Source organism: Lampris incognitus, chromosome 4 (genome assembly GCF_029633865.1).
Source record: "Lampris incognitus isolate fLamInc1 chromosome 4, fLamInc1.hap2, whole genome shotgun sequence".
Classification (NCBI taxonomy): Eukaryota; Metazoa; Chordata; class Actinopteri; order Lampriformes; family Lampridae; genus Lampris; species Lampris incognitus.
In genome coordinates this window covers 57110548-57135036 of record NC_079214.1, presented here as the reverse complement: position 1 = coordinate 57135036, position 24489 = coordinate 57110548, and the positions used below count along the sequence as shown (strand labels likewise).

The 24489-nt window shown below is 41.9% G+C and overlaps 1 protein-coding gene across 1 annotated transcript in view; it reads right to left on the bottom strand.

Annotated features, from left to right (window-relative positions):
- LOC130112084 (CUB and sushi domain-containing protein 1-like) overlaps positions 1-24489 on the bottom strand; it is a 729421-nt gene that overhangs the window by 272295 nt on the left and 432637 nt on the right. Inside the window, exons 21-24 of the mRNA XM_056279382.1 lie at positions 20475-20591; positions 4509-4724; positions 3594-3782; positions 2205-2374 (exon numbers count right to left, since the gene is read on the bottom strand). Of these exons, the coding sequence (XP_056135357.1) occupies positions 2205-2374; positions 3594-3782; positions 4509-4724; positions 20475-20591 (692 nt within the window). The remainder of the gene's footprint in view (positions 1-2204; positions 2375-3593; positions 3783-4508; positions 4725-20474; positions 20592-24489) is intronic.

Sequence of the window (24489 nt, the reverse complement as noted above, 5' to 3'; positions counted from 1 at the left end):
AAAGTTGAATTATGAAGAATTACGAGCCTTGGGAACATCTGTGGTTCTCTTTGTAGTTCAGAGGTGTACCACTGTGCAAGTCTGAATCCATATAAACCCCTGAATGAAGGGATATGAATCACGACAACTCCTAATCATGGACACGTTTGATAGACCCAATAAAGAGGCCTCATTGTCATGCTGTTTAGACTTCCTGCCTCTAACCAGTTGTCCTAAAATGTGGCACCAAAGCTTCTTGCAGTCAGAGTTGAAATTGCGTACACGTTCTGTCAATATGGCGCTTTGACTTTAGCACAGGTCAGTGGCTGTGGCTGCACTTTGATTACAAACACCTGTTTTCTGTTTCCCAAAATTACCATATGGTAGTGTCAGGGGATACGATCAGTAAACTGACATAGTCACAGTGTAAAAGATTGTCCACTCTGTGTGACCAATAAATTCTGCTTTATTTTAATCAAACCCAGGATGATTATACAGCTGTATTCACCTAATGCTATCACCTTGTGCCAAAATTAAACCTTACTTAAAAAGTTGAGTAAAACTGACACTATGTTTTCAAAGAGATATTTTATTGATCAGTGGTGCGAGTGTTTCCCCTGTGCTCAGTCAGCAGTGAAAGGCCACCGCAGCAAGAACAGGATCTAGCAAGAACATTGATCAAGAACACAGATGGTGAAAATCCATCCCTCTAGGGATTTTTTAACAACTTTCAACCAAGTCAAAGAACTCTAAAAGCCAGGACCAACCCTGTCAAATGAGGGGACAGACAACATACACGGTGGCTAAATCATGTAAAAGACCTTGATTAAAAGTGCCTTATATAGGGCGTCCAGGTAGCGTAGCGGTCTATTCCGCTGCCTACCAACATGCGGATCACCAGTTCGAGTCCCCGTGTCACCTCCGGCTTGGTCGAGCGTCCCTACAGACACAATTGGCCGTGCTTGCGGGTGGGAAGCCGGGTGTGGGTTTGTGTATCTGACGTTCTTGTGTAAGAAGTGGGGTTGTTGTGAGGCATCTAGTGTGTTGGTGTAGTGTTCTGTGCCTGTCACGCCTCACTCTCAACCTTCACCGCTGGCTAGCAGAAATGCGAACAGGAGAGCCAAGCACGTAAGTCTCTCCCTGCCAGTACATAGCCTCTCCAACAGCAAGCCCTATGTAGCGCCTCCTCGTGGTGACACACGGTAACTGGGTACACCTTGGACCCTGGCTGAACTACAAGGGACTCGGAGGAGGTCTGGCGCCTAGATGTGTGGTATGCAGGCCCACTGGTGTGTGGATATTCCCCGATGCCCACGAACCAGCCCCCCAGCTATGGGTTAAATAGTGCCACTGCCTAGTGGATACTCGGGAAAGGAACGGGCTACAGGAGTAAACCCCTACAGAAAATCAACGTCTAGAGGGCAGTTGTTTTTTGTTTTTCATGCCCTTTTGTATCTGTTTAAGTCGGAGAGTACTGCTGTTGTCTTGTTTCACCCCGTTTATTGTAAAGCGACCGGCGTGTTAGAAAAGCGCTATATAACTTTGATTTATTATTTATTATTATTATGTGTCCTGGTCGCTGCACTAGCGCCTCCTCTGGTCGGTCGGGGCACCTGTTCAGGGCGGGGGGACTGGTGGGAATAGTGTGATCCTCCCACGCGTTACATCCCCCTGGTGAAACTCCTGTCAGGTGAAAAGAAGCGGCTGGCAACTCCACATGTATCGGAGGAGGCATGTGGGAGTCTGCAGCCCTCCCCGGATCAGCAGAAGGGGTGGAGCAGCGACCGTGAAGGGTCGGAAGAGTGGGGTAATTGGCCAAGTAAAGTCCCAAAAAAAAGTGCATTATATGTATGTGTCATTTCTCAATTTTCATTATCAGCTAGAACCAAATTTTATACCTTTTTTTTACCTTTTTATTAGACAGTGACAGTGAAAGAGAGACGGGAAATGAGGGAGAGAGAGAAGGGTCTGACATGCAACAAAGGTTGCCGGCTGGATTTGAACCAGTGACGCTGTGACCACGTGGTATGCACTCTAACCATTTGGCTACCTACGGAAGTGCCCTACACCGTTTTTTTCAAGGCACCTGAGGTTATGTTTGTATCTACTACTCATAATGTGCTCCTCAAGCATACTTTGGGGAAACCCAACTAATAAAATGCTACTCTTTCAACAGTACACACAAAGTAATGAACAACATAGACTTTTTTTGCCTGTGTGTGTACCTTTAGGTAGTCACCGTCATGCAGGGCAAAGCTCTCTGCCATCAGCCTGATTCCGTTGCCCGGTTCTGTGGTGATGCGGTAGATGCACTCGTGGTTGTTATCATAGTTGGTGGGGAAATTAGGAGAGAGGAGAACTCCTTCCGCCCCTACTGAGGAGGCCCCACACTCCGCTGGAGAAGGAGAGAAAAGGGGAGATTTTCTCTAAGTAGTCAGAAAGTCTTCACTTTTTGTGTGATAGGAATGAAAGCGAGAGAGAGGGAGAGAGAGAGTAGGGGGGAGATGGACATGATGCAGTAATGGTTGAATTTTTAAGATATCCAAACTGCATTTTCATCTATGTAGTTTTCCCATACTCAGATGACTTGAGGAGAGGAGGGATGGGGGGGGGGGTTACAGATAAAAGGGTGCTATCAACGCTTTTTCTAGAAATATAGAAGAAAATGAGACAGCCAAAAGGGATAAAAAGTGAGAAAGAAAGCAAGCAAGCAGGGGACAGTCACAGAAGTAGGAAAGACCAGAAGGAAGGAAGAATATGAGGTGGAAGAGAAGGAGAGAGAGGGGTAAAGCAGAGTGAGAGCTTAAGTTTAATAAAAGTGGAGCAAAGGCAGATGACATCACCTATGAGAAAGGCAGAGAGAAATCAAGAAAGGGAACAACCGAGTCAGAAAACACAAAGAAGAAAAAAACAGCAAAAAAACAAACACAAAAAAGCATTAACACAGATAATTAGAGCAGTTAATGCTCTAATTATCAGCCACGCAATGTCAAAATACAGACAGAGAACCGGGGAAAGAAAGTTAAAAAGAGGGGTAAAGGTCGAATGATACAAAGAAAGAGAGTGAGAGAGATAAAGAGGAAGTCAGTAAACCGGGCCTGCTGTTGTCAGTCAATTTCTACAGCCAGCCCTGCTCTCTTGAAAGATAATGCTTTAAAAGTATTAATGAGTCCACTCTGATCTGTCTGCTTTCCTGGACATGAAAATATTACCAGCTACCTGGTAAATGCTGGTAAATTATCCCCATCGACCAATCATAATATCAGGGAATTAACACTAACCATCAGTCAAAAACTGGCAAATTACAACCGTCCACCTGTGGAGTCATGGGAAATTACTATTAGTCAACAGTCAAAAGCTGGCAAATTACTATCAGCCACCAATAATATAAGGGAAAATTACAACTATCCACAAGTCAAATGCTACCAAATTATCACCAGCAGCAAGCAAAATTTATTTTCATGTAAAATATAAAAGAACTGGTAAGTTATTGACAATTACTCACAGTATTATGTCAGTAAATATCATCTGGTGGTCTTGGCTGACGAGCTTGTCAATGATAGCAGCCACCAAGTCAGCCAACCACGCAGAGCATTCGGTTCTGTCTGACTTACCGATACATCGTGGTAGTTTGTTGCTCCACACTCGTCTCCCTCCTCCGAGACACGTAATCTTGCTGTCGCCCTCAAGTCGGTAACCTTGGAAACAGGAGAAAACAAGCGAGTCCCCAACGCGAAATCGGAATCCCATCCGCCTACTGAAAGCTGGAACGCCAGGATCCTCGCAAGGCTCCAGGTCATATTCTGTAGATTAAGGAAAAGGAGAAAATATATACAGTACATTGTTAGGGTGTCAATAGACCATAAGATAAATCCCGCAAGCCAAAATATTCAGCAACAGAGTCGATTCTGTTTTGTTGTCCCACACAACAGAAGGCAACACTAAATTAAGGGTTGTGGTTGAGGAGAAAGAAAAATGGGTCAGCGGTGGATAAAGCTTGAAACCCACTACTGTAATATAGCAAAATCTGTGTGGAGGAAGCTTATCATCAAATAAGAATGTTTTATCAAAACCTCTTCTCAAATAGGTATCAGATATAAACCTGAGCCAGATCTAAAGCCAACTGTATTGCATCAAGTGTATGACATCCACAGCGGTTATAATTCAAACCTGAAGTTTTGTGTTAGATATGGCAGCAACTGGAGCTGAAGTGCAGCAAATGTCTAGGTTCACAACCTTATCTGGGAACTTCAGGGGTTTAGTGATGTGACTCATATTCCAGTTCTCTCTTTTTGCTTGTTAGCATTTCAAAGCCATTGCATTTTACAGGCTGCTGATATCAGAGACAGCCAAATATTGTAATGTCCACATAGCTGATATAACAGCTCAACAAAAACACGAGACAGATGTTTAGATTTAGTTTACGAACAATCTAAATCGTCATGATATCTTTCAGTAAGCTTTCACATTTAACCCAATATATATCTAGAACGATAAGTATATTACCATTACTAAGTGAATATTTTTACCTGAGAAAGTAATGTTAAAGCCTTCATAACTCATGGAAAAGTCTGATATGAATCGTAGTTGAGTGCTGAAGTTCCCGTAAAGCCCTGCCTTTACACTAGGCGGCAGCACTGAGCCAGTGAGTCGGGCGACTGGAAGAAGGAAATTGCCATCCTCAGTGATTGACAGGTAGTCGTGGTTTTCCTCCAGATGGAAGGTGTGGAATACCAGGTGCACTCCTGTAGACAGGGAAGGAAGAGATAGATCACTGCTTACAGTTATTGGTACAAATGTGCACAACGTATTTCCCGGACTATACATCACTGTTTTGTTTTTGTTTTTTTACTTGTCTGGGTGGTCCTCGGACTTATATTCCAAAGCGATTTATACAATTTAATTATGACGGACGAATATGCTGCATTTCAATTACGGCCACTAGATGGCACTGTTTAATCTTGTGAAGCAACTGAAAATACTACACCACCCACAGAAAAGTCTGTGAATGTTCTCATTCAACTCCTTTGGACACCCACAGAAATTGAACGAGAATAAACGGATATTGAACTGTATGCCGTGGTCATTTTAGTCATAAAGGGAGGCAGTGGAAGACGGCGAACTGATCATAGCCGACACGGAGGCCCGGGACGCTGTGTGGCCGAAGGCAAAGGAAGCCAGAGCACTTGGTCCAACAGCCTTTTACCGTGGTGCCACCGGCTGCATCCAGTGCCATAGGTACAGGTAAAACCAGCTTAGGTTACATCCACATGTATATATGTTAACACAAAATTTCGCAAATATCTATTATCTGTTTTTATCTGTTAAATGACTGTTAGTCGTTCACACTTGGTTTTTATTTTCATGGCACATCTAAGCAACAAAAAAAGAAAAAGAAAGAAAAAAGAAAAGTGCCTTGTTCCAGTGTCATAGCTTGTCCAGATTACACTGCACACGTGCGTGTTAAATGACTGTGCATTCAGAAGTTAGTTTACTCAGATTTTCTTTGTATGATGCCGTTTATATTTCTTGTTCGTACAAAAGAATGGCTTCCTATAACAGGAACTATAATAATAGTTCATTAACGGACACTGCCTTTGCAAAACTAGTCTAGTTAGAGACACTAGAGTCTACAAACACTACTAGTACTTTTTTGTCTGTTTTTATTTTTTTTCTGTTATTTTCATGTCTTCTTTAACGTGTCAGATAACATTTAACAGTTTGAATACTAGAGGTCTACAAAATAAAATCAAAAGAAAAGCAATCCTTTTATTCTGTAGGGGACTAAAAGCCCATATTACATTCCTATGAGAAACTCATTCAAGTGAAAATGATGTTAAGTTCTGATCTAACCAGTTGGGGGGATAGAATGATATTTAGCCATGGTTCTACACGCTCAGGTGGAGTTACTATTTTATTCAACATTTGCTCAGGGAAGGTCATAGCTTACAAAACAGATGTAAATGGTCATTGGATTGTGTTAGTTGTGAATAAAGAGGATTCATTTTTTTATTCTTTGCCATCTTTATGGCTACAATAACAGCACACAGAACAAGGATTTACTGTCAGATATTAGCACTTTGGTTGAGGAAATGAAAATCCTATATCCTACAGATAATATTATAGTTGGGGGAGACTTCATTATGACCCCAGATGAATGGAAAGACAGGTGCCCATCAAGGTTTGACACACATCACTATAACAACACCATAACAGACTTCTGTAACACACTGAGTTTAGAGGATATATGGAGAGTCAAGAACCCTGAGAAAGTGCAGTACTCTTGGTTTAAACCAGATAGAACATGTAAATCTAAAACTGATTATTGGTTACTTTCTCATAAATTATCAACATTTGTCTCTGATTTAACAATGGATAGTGCCCCTTTAACAGACCACAGTCTAATAAACTTGGAGCTGAAGCCAACTAATAGTAACAGAAACAACAAAGGTTTTTGAAAATTTAACTCAAGTCCATTGAAAGATGAAGGTTACTGTCAGAAAATCAGAGCCATGCTTGAGGAGTCTCAAAATGACCCTGAAATTCAATCATATGTAAACAAATGGGAATTCTTTAAGTATAAGGTCAGAAAATATTCAGTTCATTTTAGTAAAGAAAAAGCTCTTATGGCTAGAAAGAAGGAAAAAGATTTAATTAAGGAATTGAACACATGTAATAAAAGTGATCAGAAAATTATGGAATTGCAAAACAAGCTTGATGCCATCTCTGTCTGCAAAGCTAAGGGTGCATATATTCGATCAAAGGCTAAATGGATAGAAGAAGGAAAACAAAACACCTATTTTTGCAAACTAGAGAATAGTCGTTAAGAGAGAAATGCTATCAAAACATTGTCAACTGAAAATGAAGAATGTTCTGAGCCTAAAACAATTGCTAATGACATTTTCTCCTTCTATGATCGTTTATATAGAACATCATACTCTGAACATGATTGCTTAACGTTTTTTGAACTGATTAAAGACAAGATTCCCGCGACTGATCAAGAGTTCAAAAACATTTGTGTTGCAGAAATAACGCTTGAAGAACTGGTTAATGCACTCAGTCGTTTACACTTGGACAAATCCCCAGGTTCTGATGGTCTGACAGCAAATTTTTATAAACACTTTTGGTGTGAAATTAAAGAACTTCTTTATAATGTGTCGACTGAGGCTCTTGATGAGCATACTCTTCCCACAAGGATGAAACAAGGGGTCACAGTGCTAATTCCAAAACCAGGTAAAAATCCCAAAATCACAGACAATCTAAGACCTATCATATTGTTGAACAATGACTACAAGTTATTAGCACGGCCCCAATCCCCTTTTAGCCTAGCGGTTAGCGATGTCGCTTTGTGGTGAAGTACACCTCGGATCGAATCCCGCACCGGGCGATAAAATAGCTCGGTTACAGTACCACCATATAAATGTGACTTATAAACTGAAGCAACTTTGTTTTTTTTTTTGTCCTTACAACAATGTGTTTTTTGCTGAGTGTGACTTATACTCCTGTGTGACTAGTAGTATACACATGCTAATTGTGTGATGCTATTCAACATGGCAGTGATTTCAAGCAATTTTGTAAATAGTATACACAAGTTGCTAATTGTGTGATGCTATTCAACATGGCAGCGATTTCAAGCAAAATTTCATTTTGTAAATAATGTCTTTTTTGTTAATGCCTGTCAACTATGCATCTTTGTTTCTTAGTGACAGTATCCTTTCACACAACACTGGATAAACTAAAGCAGCAGCAATAATGACCATGTGTTAATGTGTAGTGTTGTCTATGGTTCCCTCACATGTTGACAAAAATTACATCTCCATTCCAAGTATCATCAAAACTATTTTCATTGAAACTGAAACAGAAAAATAGATTATATATGATTGAGTATAAGTTGTCAACGTCATGTTAATTATATCCTACTGAATAATATTGAGCAAATAAAAACTCTAAGCAAAATGTCGTTTGGATTCCATCAGTTCTATTTCAGTTACAATTGTGCATTTTGAATCCAGTTTTTATCAAATCCTATTTCCGATTATCCATCCCCATCATCAATCTTGAAGAAGAAATTAATTTATTTCAGAAGCAAAAACTTTTAACTCAATATAGTATTTTGGGTTTAGAACAATGACCACTGGACAATATCACAATCAAAATGCTAGACTTAAATATTTATGAAACACATTTTAATCGAAATAAGTAAATATGCATACATATAAAAAAATCATCAGAAATAATCATTGATGGAATACATTTTTATTATGAAATAAAATGTGTTGGCATGAAATAAAAAAAAAAATTAAAAGGGTAAAAAATGCTCCTATTTGGAAACTACCCTTATGAAATAAAAAAAAAGTTTAAAAAAGCCAGTTTGAAACAAAATATGCTATTATAGAATAAATAATAAGGAATAAAACTAACATAGAGTCCCTTTGGACTATGCATCTATGAATGGATGCTTAACATGTCCAGTGTCTTCACAGACTACTTTGACTTTTTTAAACAAGATTGTCCAACAAATATGATTAAACGAAAGCAAATGGTGCTTTGTCTGACAATATCCATTATAATCTGATATTATTCTAATGACACCTATTTAAAGATTCCCATGTCTAACGATACTCATTTATTCAATTGACTCAGCATGTGACATATGCCTTTTGCAAAAGATGACAAAATATAAGGCAAATTGGGAATCTTTCAAAAAGCACATAGAATTAAACAAATTTCTAACATCTAAAGTGCACAAAACAGTAAAGTGCACAAAACAATGAACTGTGATCATTAGCACATTTCTCTGATAAGTCTTGCCAATCCAGCACAATTCTGGAGACTAACCAGAGATGGAGGTAAATAGATTGAGTTAAAGCAGCACAGGGTGTTTTTTTTGTGTTTTTTTTGGAGGGGGGGGTGTGTGGCAAACAATTTTACGTCAATTTCGCAATGACAGGGAAGTGACAAGATACATGCATTTTTTAAAGATTCATAGCTTAACTAATATTGTGGAAGAAGAGGACCTATGTTAACAGACAAGTATAGGTGACACTATTCAGAGGCCAGGGGAAAGATCACTGAAAAATCTTAATGCAAATCCTAACACTCCCATCCATCCATCTATCCATCTAGACATGCATATGCGGTCAGTTATTTATCTTTTTATATCTATCTTTACTTTTATTTCTTTTTTATGGGATCATGACAGTAATTTAACTTCCCTGAAATTCCAGTTCAGTTTAGCTAACATATTTCACTGAGCAACGTAAAGGAATGAAGTATATAGGAGGGATGCAATGATTAAAACATTTTTTAAAATCGTATACTTTAGGGTCAAAGGAGTAAGCTAAAAGTCAGCCGAGGTGAAGTTGCTAACTGACTTAAATTGACCATAAACTGCCTTTTGGACCTGAACAGACCGGTGTTGGACTGTTCCTTTGCACCTGTTATTATTCCCAGGTCATCAAATACCGAGGCTTTGGCACACCCCTTGGTGTCTGATACCAATGCACAAGGCACACAAAAAAAAGCATATAAATGTTGATTTATTTTGGACATTTTAGCAAGTATTGTAGAAACGCATTTCGGGGTTGTGTTCAATGTTGCATTCCAACAATTTTCTGGTGAGACTTGAAAGAAACTTCATAATAACTAACAAACTATAGATCATATATATATATATATATATATATATATATATATATATATATATATATTCACTTAATGACGATTATGAAAATAAAACGCACATCTCTTGCTAGAAATGTTATCAAAACACATTTTAATGCCGAGACTATCTAAAAATATTGCATTTTCCACTGAGAATGAAATGAATGTCAGCCATATTATTTTTAACTTCGCAGAGAGAAAGTTGACAGGCATGAGCGTAAGTCCATGAATACTGTGATGGCATCCAGCGCTTTACCTGTGCCCCCGTCCATAGTTACTGGTTGTGTCAGGAAGGGCATCCGATGTAAAATTCTGCCAAATCATTATGTGGATTGACAAGACCAGGAATGACATACCGCATTGGTCGAGGCCCGGGTTAACAACGACCGCCACTGGTGCTGTGCCCTCACAGGGTACTAATGGAAACTATGCGCCAGTTGGGGAACGTAGGAAAAGACAGAGGAGAGGAGGGGTACAAGCAAGACAGAAAGGAGAGAAGAGACAACTGAAGAAACACTTTAGAATGGCCAAAATTAATGCTGGGACAATGACAAGCAGAGGGAGAGAAACAGCAGACATGATGAACAGGAGAAGAATACAAGTGATGTGTGTTCAGGAGACAAAGTGGAAAGGAAGCAAGGGAGGAGAGATTGGAGGAGCTTATAAGATATACTACCATGGGACAGAGTAAAAGGAATGGTGTGGGAATAATCCTAGACAGAGAGCTACAACAGAAAGTCATAGAAGTAAAGAGGGAATCAGAGAGGCTGATTTGGATGAGGTTGGATTTGTATGGACATCTGGCAAATATAATAAGTTCGTATGCACCACACGTGAGTTGCAATGAGGAAGAAAATATGAATTTCTAGAGATAACTGGACAATATAATGGCAAATATACCAGGGGATGAAAGAGTTTTTATTGCAGCAGACATGAATAGACATGTGGGAGAAGGAAATAGTGGCGATGAGGATGTCATTGGAAAATCTGGGTTTGGAATGATAAATGCAGGTGGGGAGTTGATAGTGGATTTTGCTACAAGGAATTATATAGATAGAGTTAATACATATTTCAAAAAGAGGGAAAATTAGACACTAACCTACAAGAGTGTAGGCAGAACTATGCAGATAGACTACATTTTATGCAGAAAGCAGAACTTGAGGGAAGCTGTAAATGGCAAAGTAATACCAAGCGAGTGTGTAAAACAACATAGACCACTCATATGCCAAATAAAGAAAAGAAGCAAACTCAGAAGAAAGTACAAAGACCAGTAGCATGGAAGATTCAATGGTGGAAGCTGAAAGAAGAGCCTTGTAGAGAAAGCTTTACGATGAAGGTAAGAGAGCTGTTGGGAGATATATTGCACTAGATTTGGGTAGAACAGCAGAAAGAATAGGGGAAGCAGGCAGGCAAGTGCTAGGAGACTCTCAGAGGGGTAAAAAGAAGGGAGAGTAAAGTTGGTGGTGGGAGGAAGAAGTGCAGCACTGCATAAAGAAGAAAAAGTTGGCCAACATTAAGCTGGACAAAAACGAGAATAAGCAAAACAAGAACAAGAACAAGAAAGACATGAAATAAAAATTAAGACAGCGGTAGTGATAGCAAGAGTATATGAGGACCTGTACAAAAGACTAGATACAAAGGAAGGAGAGAAGGATATTTCTATATATATATATATATATATATATATATATATATATATATATATATATATATATATATATATATATATACACTACCGTTCATAAGTTTGGGATCACCCAAACAATTTTGTGTTTTCCATGAAAAGTCACACTTATTCACCACCATATGTTGTGAAATGAATAGAAAATAGAGTCAAGACATTGACAAGGTTAGAAATAATGATTTGTATTTGAAATAAGATTTTTTTTACATCAAACTTTGCTTTCGTCAAAGAATCCTCCATTTGCAGCAATTACAGCATTGCAGACCTTTGGCATTCTAGCTGTTAATTTGTTGAGGTAATCTGGAGAAATTGCACCCCACGCTTCCAGAAGCAGCTCCCACAAGTTGGATTGGTTGGATGGGCACTTCTTTGAGCAGATTGAGTTTCTGGAGCATCACATTTGTGGGGTCAATTAAACGCTCAAAATGGCCAGAAAAAGAGAACTTTCATCTGAATCTCGACAGTCTATTCTTGTTCTTAGAAATGAAGGCTATTCCATGCAAGAAATTGCTAAGAAATTGAAGATTTCCTACACCGGTGTGTACTACTCCCTTCAGAGGACAGCACAAACGGGCTCTAACCAGAGTAGAAAAAGAAGTGGGAGGCCGCGTTGCACAACTGAGCAAGAAGAGTCTCTAGTTTGAGAAACAGACGCCTCACAGGTCCCCAACTGGCATCTTCATTAAATAGTACCCGCAAAACACCAGTGTCAACATCTACAGTGAAGAGGCGGCTGCGGGATTCTGGGCTTCAGGGCAGAGTGGCAAAGAAAAAGCCATATCTGAGACTGACCAATAATAGAAAAAGATTAAGATGGGCAAAAGAACACAGACATTGGACAGAGGAAGACTGGAAAAAAGTGTTGTGGACGGATGAATCCAAGTTTGAGGTGTTTGGATCACAAAGAAGAACGTTTGTGAGACGCAGAACAAATGAAAAGATAATGGAAGAATGCCTGACGCCATCTGTTAAGCATGGTGGAGGTAATGTGATGGTCTGGGGTTGCTTTGGTGCTGGTAAGGTGGGAGATTTGTACAGGGTAAAAGGGATTCTGAATAAGGAAGGCTATCACTCCATTTTGCAACGCCATGCCATACCCAGTGGACAGCGCTTGATTGGAGCCAATTTCATCCTACAACAGGACAATGACCCTAAACACACCTCCAAATTGTGCAAGAACTATTTAGAGCAGAAGCAGGCAGCTGGTATTCTATCGGTAATGGAGTGGCCAGCGCAGTCACCAGATCTGAACCCCATTGAGCTGTTGTGGGAGCAGCTTGACCGTATGGTACGCAAGAAGTGCCCATCCAACCAATCCAACTTGTGGGAGCTGCTTCTGGAAGCGTGGGGTGCAATTTCTCCAGATTACCTCAACAAATTAACAGCTAGAATGCCAAAGGTCTGCAATGCTGTAATTGCTGCAAATGGAGGATTCTTTGACGAAAGCAAAGTTTGATGTAAAAAAAATCTTATTTCAAATACAAATCATTATTTCTAACCTTGTCAATGTCTTGACTCTATTTTCTATTCATTTCACAACATATGGTGGTGAATAAGTGTGACTTTTCATGGAAAACACAAAATTGTTTGGGTGATCCCAAACTTTTGAACGGTAGTGTATATATATACATACACACTCACTGGCCACTTTATTAGGTACACCTTGCTAGTACCGGGTTGGACCCCCTTTTGCCTTCAGAACTGCCTTAATCCTTCATGGCATAGATTCAACAAGGTACTGGAAACATTCCTCAGAGAGTTTGGTCCATATTGACATGATAGCATCACGCAGTTGCTGCAGATTTGTTGGCTGCACATCCATGATGCGAATCTCCCGGTCCACCACATCCCAAAGGTGCTCTATTGGATTGAGATCTGGTGACTGTGGAGGCCATTTGAGTACAGTGAACTCATTGTCATGTTCAAGAAACTAGTCTGAGATGATTCGAGCTTTATTACATGGCGCGTTATCCTGCTGGAAGTAGCCATCAGAAGATGGGAACACTGTGGTCATAAAGGGATGGACATGGTCAGCAACAATACTCAGGTAGGCTGTGGCGTTGACACGATGCTCAATTGGTACTAAGGGGCCCAAAGTGTGCCAAGAAAATATCCCCCACACCATTACACCACCACCACCAGCCTGAACCGTTGATACAAGGCAGGATGGATCCATGCTTTCATGTTGTTGACGCCAAATTCTGACCCTACTATCCGAATGTCGCAGCAGAAATCGAGACTCATCAGACCAGGCAACGTTTTTCCAATCTTCTATTGTCCAATTTTGGTGAGCCTGTGCGAATTGTAGTCTCAGTTTCCTGTTCTTAGCTGACAGGAGTGGCACCTGGTGTGGTCTTCTGCTGCTGTAGCCCATCTGCCTCAAAGTTCGATGTGTTGTGCGTTCAGAGATGCTCTTCTGCATACCTCGGTTGTAATGAGTGGTTATTTGAGTTACTGTTGCCTTTCTATCAGCTCGAACCAGTCTGGCCATTCTCCCCTGACCTCTGGCATCAACAAGGCATTTTCGCCCACAGAACTGCCGCTCACTGGATATTTTCTCTTTTTCGGACCATTCTCTGTAAACCCTAGAGATGGTCGTGCGTGAAAATCCCAGTAGATCAGCAGTTTCTGAAATACTCAGACCAGCCCGTCTGGCACCAACAACCATGCCACGTTCAAAGTCACTTAAATCACCTCTCTTCCCCATTCTGATGCTCGGTTTGAACTGCAGCAGATCGTCTTGACCATGTCTACATGCCTAAATGCATTGAGTTGCTGCCATGTGATTGGCTGATTAGAAATTTGTGTTAACGAGCAGTTGGACAGGTGTGCCTAATAAAGTGGCCGGTGAGTGTATATATATATATATATATATATATATATATATATATATATATATGTGTGTGTGTGTGTGTGTGTGTGTGTGTATGTATGTATGTATAATAGCCAAACAGAGACAGAGCAAGCAAGGATGTTGAAGAAGAAAGATTGATCAAGGACGCAGATGGAAGAGTACTCTCAAAAGATGATATTTTACAGAGACGGAGGGATTATTTCAGTCACCAAATGAATGAAGAGAATAACAGAGAAAAAAAGGACAGATGAACCACCAAGGAATGACGAGGACATGGGAGAGATAACAAGGGATGAGGTGATGAAAGTGTTGCAACGAATGAAAAATGGAAAAGCTGTGGGACCACACAACATACCAACATAAGTCTGGAAATACTTCGGCAATACTGGAATAGAGTTCCTGACTAGACTCTTCAACAACATAATACAGACTGGGAAAATACCACATGAATGGAGAAATAGCATACTGGTACCAATTTACAAGAAAAAGTGTGATGCTCAAAGTTGCAACAACTACAGAGGGATAAAATTGATGGGACATACAAGGAAGCTTTGGGAGAGAGGGATTGAAGTGAGACTTAGGAAGGAAGTGACTATAAGGAAAGAACAATTTGGATTCATGCCTGGAAGAAGTACTACAGATCTGATATTTGTACTCAGGACCTTAGCTGAAAAATGCATTGAAGGACAGATAGAATTGCACTGCGTATTTATGATTTGGAGAAGTCATAGGACAGAGTACTGACAGAGGAGATTTGGTATTACCTGAGAGTGAAGGAAGGGGCAGAAAATTACATCACCATAATTCAGGCCATGTACAGGGACAGTAAGATTGTAGTTCGATGTGCAATGGGAATAACAAGTGAGTCTGAGGTAAAAGTAGGACTGCATCAAGGATCGGCGCTGAGCTCTTTCCTGTTGTGATACTGATGAACAGCCTCACAGAACATGTTAAGAAAGAGCCACCATGGAGCATGATGTTTGCTGATGACATCACTCTAGCAAACAAGGACAAGGAAAGGTTGTAAAGGGATCTTGTAGATTGGACAGAAGCGCTAAAGATTAGAGGGCTAAAGATCAGCAGAACAAAGACTGAGTACCTGTGTATAAATAAGCAAGTAGAAAGTCAAGGATTGATCTTAGGAGGAGAAGATGTCCCAGAAGTTAACAAATTAAAGTACTTAGGATCGACAATACAGACAGATGACGGTGGTAAGAAGGAAGTCAAGAAAATAGAATGGAGTAGAATAGAGTAGAAGCCAAAAATAAGATGATGATGAAGCCAATATAAGTTATTTGTTTGCTTCATCAGGACGCGACCTCCAGCGTGCACTGGGGTGGTTTGCAGCTGAGTATAAAATGGCCAGGATGAGAGTCAGCACCTCCAAGTCTGAAGCCATGGTTCTTTACCGGAAAAGGGAGGATTGCTCCCTCCGGGTTGGGGATGAGTTGTTGCCTCAAGTGAAGGAGTTCAAGTATCTCGGGGTCTTGTTTATGAGCGAGGGTAGGATGGAGTGGGAGACTGACAGGTGGATTGGTACAGCATAAGCAGTAATGCGGATGTTATAATAAACTGTTGTGGTGAAGAGGGAGCTGAGCCAGAAGGCAAAGCTCTCAATTTACCAGTTAATCTTTGTTCAAACCCTCACCTATGGTGATGAGCTTTGGTTAGTGACCGAAAGGGTGAGATCGCGGATACAAGCGGCCGAAATGAGTTTCCTCTGTAGAGTGTCTGGGCTCAGCCTTAGAGATAGGGTTAGGAGCCCGGGACAGCCGGAGGGAGCTCAGAGTAGAGCCGCTGCTCCTTCGTGTCAAAAGGAGCCAGTTGAGGTGGTTGGGCATCTGATTAGGATGCCTCCTGGGCGCCTTCATTTGGAGGTTTTCCAGGCACGTCCAACTGGGAGGAGATCCCGGGGTAGACCCAGAACTCGCTGGAGGTACTAAATGTCTAATCTGGCCTGGGAACACCTTGGGATCCCCCAGGAGGAGCTGGAGGGTGTTGCTGGGGAAAGGGACATCTGGAGCACCCTACTTAGCTTGCTGCCACCACGACCCGACCTGGAGAAGCGGCTGATAATGAGATGAGAATAGAATAGAATACTCTTTATTAGTCATTTTGTACATACATACAAATGAACTTTACTCTCTGCATTTAACCCATCCTAACTGTATAGCTAGGAGCAGCGGGCAGCTGGAGTGCAACACCCAGGGACCAATTCCAGTTATTTCTTCCTATTGCCTTGGTCAGGGGCACAGACAGGAGTATTAACCCTAACATGTATGTCTTTTTTTTTTTATGGTGGGAGGAAACCAGAGTGCCTGGAGGAAACCCACACAGACATAGGGAGAACATGCAAACTTCACACAGAAAGGACCGGGGATGGCCTGGGGTTCAAACCCAAGACCTTCTTGCTGTGAGGCAACAACACTAACCACTGGGCCACCGTGCTGCCCACGGACACAATCTGGGTGGAATTCATGGAGAAAGGCAGTTGGAGTACTTTGTAACAAAAGAATGCCATTGAGGGTAAAGGGCAAGGCATACAAATCAATGGTTAGGCCTGCCATACGTTAAGGTATGGAAGCAGGGACAAGAACAGAGGCTAGAATCTATATTTCAAGTAGCAGAGATGAACATGCTACGTCGGTCCTTGGGAGTGACTAGAAAAGACCGGAAGAGAAATGAAGACGTGAAAGCTGCGTTCAAGATCAGAGGAATGGATAAGATGCTGAGAGAGACACGACTGAGATGGTTTGGACATGTACAGAGAGGAGGCATAGACTATATAGGAAAGGAGGTATTGGACCTGAAAATACCTGGCAAAGGAAAAAGAGGACAACCAAGGAAAAGATGAAGAGACCAGATAGAGGACATGAGCAGGGCTGGACTGCAGGAGAGGGGTGCGTCAGACAGAAAGCTATAAAGGGCAAAAATCCGTGGTGGCGACCCCTGAGAAACAGGGAACAAGCCGAAAGAGGAAGAAGACAGAAACTTGACAGTCACGTGACGCGCACGCAGGCTCCACCGACATTGGCTATAAGTTGAAATGTTCATATGAAGCGTATTTTTGGTTCAGAAATGTCAAGATTTTAATGTATATGTGGTTTGCAGAAATGTAAATTGTCAAAATGTTATTCTGTGGCAATTGGGTTGATGAGGAAAATACTTATCGGAAGTAAAGCATCTTATAACGCCATGGTCGGGTTAATATTGGGGTGAATGGATGGCCAGAGCAATTGCTCTAGGCATCAAATATTGCCGCGGATGGGTTTACATTGAAGTTAGTTGAAAGCCTGGTGCATCTCATACAGATGTCAAAGGGTGCAAGTGCCTCAGTATCAGGCGCTGAGGGGCATGGTGAGGGGCAGTATTTGACGACCTGATGGAGAATGCGTTGTCTTTTGAGGTGTGCACTTTGTGAAGTAAAACAATGCAAGGACAAAAAAAGACAACTCCACAAACAAGCCTATCAAAGACACATCAAATTATCATTGTCCAATAAGAGCTGAAAGGCATACCACTTCTTTCAGAATTGAGTTTCTATCACAGCAGAGTAAATAAAGTCCCTACCCCCCGTGAAGAGGCACCTAAATGAGTCACGATTCAGGACTAAATCTTCAAATAGCGGCGAGTCAGTTCGCAGAGCATTTCAAACAGGATATAAATGATTTATCTTTACACTCAGCAAGGCAAGCTTATTTGGTTTAAAACAATGTTGTTTTTTAACTTTTACTGTAATGTTTTGCAAATTTAGCTTCCCCAGACCTGATGCCCTAGCACCTTCTATGCAGACAAGGTGTACTAAAAGAACCATAAAGCAATCCTTATGTTTTCCATAAAGTTTCAAACCTGATGGAAGACAAAATTTACAGTGAAAACAAGGTCTCTAGGGAACCGATCTGGCTGACAATTGTGTCATTCTACCATAGCCTTCAGATGTTGCAACAAAAAAAATAATCTAATGATACATTATTAGTGGTAAGTTTATCACAAAAACATTCAAAATTTAAAATACTCTTATCAGGTCAAAGGGAAAACAACATTGTGTAACTGCCTAGCTCAGAAAAGATGCAACAACAAACAAGTTGCACTCTGCCAGAGGAACGACATGTTATCTTTTTTTTTTCTTTAAACAGAACCCTTGCAAGGTGTTTTTGAAAGGCTTGTGGCACTGGTTTATATTAGGCAAATCACTTAACATAAGGTTGCCTACAGGCGTGGCTAATTTTGCCACCTCAAATTACTCCTATGAGGCGCACAGTTGGAGCTGTTGGCTTCAGGAAAGCAACAGTCTTTTTTATTATAATGGTCAGAAGCATTACTATGAAGCAGCTTTGGACAGGTTTAGCTCATTTGCTTGAACAATGAGCAAACAAATGTCAAGAAAGCACTTAAAGAAGAAAATAGGCTTGCCACCTTGTATTTTCCGCACTCATGGAGAAGCTACACACATATACGAAAGACACAGCTTGCTAGCACAGTAGTAACTAACTAGCTATGTCCCAGTTAGCTAGCTATGCTAACAGGGGTCAGTGAGTTTAGAGCTCTATCCAAAATCTTCCTGTTGTTCACTCATTCACCACTGCCTACACGTGAAACAATAAGGCACTCCATAGGGAATAATGAATGGAGACTTTCTCATCCCGTCACGTGTTGACAGTGATAAGAGTGCAAGAGTAGAGAGGGGAAGAGGCAAATCATTGGATTGTGTTATCTGTAGCATAGTGTACAAGCATTGGACACATTTCCAGTTGCACTGTGGGAATTTTGAGGGCACTTAATAGTACATACATTTTACAGTTAAAATTCGAACACAGACAAAACGGACGAAGGTGATTCTAGTTCACTACAGCCTATAGCAAATAGGGAATGGTTTTGGGCCGAACTCTAGCGTTAGTAATGAAAAAGAAAGTCATGGGACAAAAAATCCTAAAATAGACCTGTGTATCTTAGAAACTTGAAACTACGATGTTGATATTGAATAAGAGGCACACACCTCTCCTTTATCTGAGCATTTCTCTAGATAGAGTCAGGTACTGCCGTGTCAGGCAGTGAGGAGATAGACTTCAGTGTCTTTCAATGGACAACAATGCCAGGAAATATATATGTCTGCTTTGGGCATCACACATTGCAGTTTGCCTTGATGGCTTGTATAACGGTTTTAATTTTGTTAATTCCAAACAAAATCTGAAGAGACAGTTTGAATTTCATTAACCCTAAAATGTGGCATGGTGATCATAGCATGGTTATAGCAAACTTAATTTAAAAGTCGTTAACTATAAACATGGGTGTGGCCATGCAAGGATGGGTTGGGGGGTGTCGTTTATCCTATCCAAAAAAACAAAAACAAAAACTCCAAAAAGTTTAAAGTGTATTCAATGAAGGAAACCTCAGGAACTAAATAAGCTATGGTAATCACTACCAGGTTTTTAACCCTCAAATATCCACTAAATAACAAGTTTTAGTATATAAAGTATAGTGTATTTGTAGCCATAGTACGTCAAAAGTCATGATGAATAAGGTATCCTGTAGTCTTAGGGAAAATTACCCCTCTTGGAAGGCTGACTACATCCTTGATAAAATTCAGCCAGTCTTTGAAAGTGAAATAAATGCCCACATTTCAAAATGTAAATACAAAAAGAAAAAACAGCATTCATACTTCAATATTGCGCCAAAATTGCACACCGAAGTAGGAAAAGTTGATGCAGTTTGGTACTGCAATAACACTGGAGTCAAACTATACGCTTGCATATTTTGGAGGTTTTGTGAACGGGACTGAAACCAGTAAGCTTTTAGAATTCCATTAGCAGCTTCAAAACCCACATGTTTTAGCAAATACTTGGTTCTTGGAGTTTGTTTTTTTTTGCCAGGTTCTAGTCAGAACCAGCTCTCAGTACCTGACCCAAACCAATTATAATTTCCCATCCGGGGACATATGAAATATCATTAAAATGTGTTGTGTTTGAGAGTTTTCCTTCTCTTTCCATTTGCTTTCTGTCATCCCCCCTCCCCCACTCCCTCCCCAGTCTTTCTCTTTCTCATACATTTTGCACAACTAGGCTTTTTTTGTGTGTGATTCTGTCCACTGTAATGCAAAGTAATTCCTTGGGAGAAAAAGATTACAGTTTCCCATCTTGAACTCTTTGTCCTCTTTTTTAAGGCGTATTCAAGATTAATCTTTCAGAGACGTTTCCAAAGAAAGGAAAATTGTCCAAGTTCAAGAATAGGGCGAGCCTTCCTCTACACAACCAAAGGGTTGTGCGTGTGTGTGTGTGTGTGTGTGTGAGTTCTTACCTTTCCCATGTGACACCTCTATGGTCCAGGTACAGTTGAGAGAGTTGGGGTAGAAGTCAGGAAACCCAGGAGACAGAATGGTGCCGAATTTTCCATAGACATAGCCTCCACACAAAGCTAAAGAAAAAGAGAGAGCAAGAAAAAAAATAAAGATTAAGAAAGAAAAAAGGGAAAGACAATTTACCCCAGGACATTCCAATGAGAGGGGAAAAATAATGACAGAATAATTTCTTTTGGGGTTTTCTGGGGGAGACCCCCCCCCTTTTCTACACGATTGTATCCGGCCGATTACCCCACTCTTCCGAGCCTTTCCGGTCTCTGCTCCAGCCCCTCTGCTGATCCGAGGAGGGCTGCAGACTACCACATCCCTCCTCTGATACATGTGGAGTCGCCAGCTGCTTCTTTTCACCTGACAGTGAGGAGTTTCGCCAGGGGGACGTAGCGTGTGGGAGGATCATGCTATTCCTCCCAGTTCCCCTCCCCCCTTGAACAGGCACCCCAACTGAAAAGAGGAGGTGCTAGTGCAGCGACCAGGACACATACCCACATCTGGCTTCCCACCCGCAGCCACGGCAAATTGTGTCTGTAGGGATGCCCAACCAAGCCGGAGGTAACACAGGGAATCAAACCGGCGATCCCCGTGTTGGTAGGCAACAGAATAGACCGCTATGCTATCCAGATGCCCTAGAATAATTTATTTTATTATGTAGACAAAGGCCCTGTCCCATTACTTTCCCTTTCGCCCTACCCCTCGTTTCATAGTGCCTTCGATTGGGTAGTGGACCTCCAGAAAGACCGCACGAGAGGTTGGGGGAAACTACTTAACTAAGAAATGGGACACCACTCATTAAAGTCATCAGTAGTCCAGTAACCAGTGAAATGTTGCCAGAACATGTGATCACCAGTGTTATCCACTTAAAACCGAACCGCTGTAGCTGGACATTGCACATAGCGATTTTTGTGTGCTTGTCATGGCGAATAAATTGCTTAATTTAATGTATTGTATGCACATTAAACTAAGATAGTCAACTGAGTTTGCATTTTTTGCACAATTAGCTACTTACAAAGAAATACTAACATTTCTACATGTGCTTACCAGCACCGGCTGCCATCGTCAGTCTGCTTCAGCCACAGTTTGCAAGGCATTCATTCAACCACTTGTTTTCAAACAGTCATTTTCGAAACTGCATCTGGAAATGCTTACAGGGCCATCTGGATGGTTAGATGAACACTACCCATCCGTCCATCCATCCATTATCCAAACCGCTTATCAGCCTATCCCAGCAGTCACTTGGCGGTAGGCGGGGAGACACCCTGGACAGGCCACCAGGCCATCACACCCACACACACCTAGGGTTAATTTAGTACAGCCAATTCACCTGACCTACATGTCTTTGGACTGTGGAAGGAAACCGGAGCACCCGGAGGAAACCCACGCAGACACAGGGAAAACATGCAAACTCCACACAGAGGACAACCTTGGACGACCCCCAAAGTTGGTTTACCCCAGGGCTTGAACCCAGGTCCTTCTCGCTGCGAGGTGACCGCACTAACCACTGCGCCGCGCCACCGTGCCGCCCATGAACACTATCCCTCTATCCTAAATCAAACTGGGACACCCTACTACGTGGAAGTGTGGAAAACGGAGGGGTAGGGCCGCGTGGTAGGGCCGCGTGGTAGGGCTAAAGGGGAGTGTTGGGACGGAGCCATAGTTTCTAAAAGTGAGAGGCAAAAAGAAAGACAAGACCATAGACAAAGGAAAGACAGAAAGAGGGGAGGGAAAACACAGTACTAAGGTTGTTGGGAAACGGAGGATGCTTCCGTGTTCGGTGGGCCTCTGCACAGAGCTGGACGGATGATATGGACGAGAGCCAGCTGATCTGGAGTTGAGCAGAATGGAAAATACTACAGTAAGTTGATGGAATTTGAACGGTTTGCGGAGTATTACTGTTGAGCTGAGCCAGAATGCTGAACATTCCTCCACCCTCTCCCTATGATTCCTCTCTCCCTCAACTCTCTCTTTCATTTTACATCAAATTTCAACCGAGCAGAAACTGCAGAGTGGATGAGAGTCAAGCTCTCTCATTTTCTCGCTTTCTTGCCCTTCTCTGGCTAGGTGACGCATGTGTTGTGATAATTGGCGCTGTTTTTTTCACACTCCCATCAGGATTAGGCTATAACTAGGACACTGCCTGACTAAATGACCCCTGATGAAAGAGTTTGTGTGTCTGTGCATGCACGTGCGCGTATGTGCATGTGTGTGTGTGCAGGATTATGCATTTTTGAGTATATGAGTTAATGTGTGCGTGCATTTGTGTGCAAGTACCCTGTCTGTGTTAAAGACAACCACTGTATACACTGGTGAGTGTGAGTAAGATAGTGTGTAAAAGAAAGAAGAGTTAATAGAAAAAAAAGGGTATTATTGTGTTTTTCGTAAGAATTTGGGGACCAAACTGAAGTGCTGATGTGTTTTCAGTGCGGAGGGAATTAGAATGGCAATGCTGTGAGGAAGACTGATATGAAAGAGCATGAGAGAGAGAGAGAGAGAGAGAGAGAGTAGGGGGAATTAGGACAATACAAGACAGTATTTCAGTTATCAGCTATATCTCCTCTACTACGTCATCCATCCATCCTGCCATCATCCAAGCCGCTTATCCCAATCGGGGTCGCAGGATGCTGGAGCCTATCCCAGTAGTCATTGGGCGGCAGGCGGGGAGACACCCTGGACAGGCCGCCAGTCCACCACAGGACTGACATATTCACACCTAGGGACAATTTAGTACGGCCGATTCACCTGACCTACATATCTTTGGACTGTGGGAGGAAACCGGAGCCCCGGGAGGAAACCCACGCAGACATGGGGAGAACATGCCAACTCCACACAGAGGATTACCCGGGACGACCCCCAATGTTGGACTAACCCGGGGCTCGAACCCAGGACCTTCGTCCTGTGAGGTGACCACGCTAACCACTGCGCCACCATTCCGCCTCTACTACCTCAAACTATTCCTATTTACAGTTACTACTGTGGTTGTGGATCCCACAAGCAGTTGGGCTTTAAACAACTTTTACAGAAAAAAATACTTGCAACGTGGAATAAATGGCAACTTCGAGATTTCACCGTGCCCATTTAACATCTTCCCCAAAACACATTTAACAATAAAGGTTAGTCATACGATTCTTTTTTTTTTCTTCTTTAAGACACTGAAATGTTAAAATTTGGTGGAGGGGAGGATGCTGCTGTCATATCATTACATGTTATTATTGTAAATATATCTACTCTCCTGCATGCGAGCTGAAAACATCAGCGTCCCTTTGAAACTGTCACGTGGTCTAGAACACGTGATGCAGCATTTTCGTGTTGGCTCGCTCATGAGTGAAAACGCACCTGTTTTTGCTGTTCAACTTAAATCAGTTGTTAAGTGACAGAGCGGATGAGACGGCGCATTTCCAGCTCCCATGGCAGCGTCGGATGTGAGACACAAGGTGCCAACCAGTGGCCAGCGAGCATCTGTTACACTCGTGCCTTCAGCGTCAGAACAAATCTAATCGGGGGGAATTAGGGAACCGCGGGGGGGGGGGCACAAACTGTCGTTCGAGAACTCAATCTATGATGCAAATGCTTGATAATACCAGTTTGCCATACACAACCAACACACCTACACAAGTTCCAATTTCAAAACACACACACACACACAGCAGTGCACCCGCCAGTGTTGAAACCTCCTTTCCAGTACCGACACGCCTCTCCCACGCCTTCTACAGCGTATGGCGAGAGAGATGCTCCTCTGAAGATCCGTGTTTATGAAATCCCTGATCACTCTCCACGCCATTTTGCCAGTTACGAAAGCCCATGCCCACAAAGGAGCCAGTATCGGAGACCTCCAGGTGGCGCCAAACAGCCGCTAAACAGCTGCACTGTCTTGCTAGTTGTAGCGTTGCAGCAGGCAGGCAGGCAGCAAAAAAGGAAAAGAAAAGAAAAACCTAGCATACCGTATTTCCCAGAATATAAGTC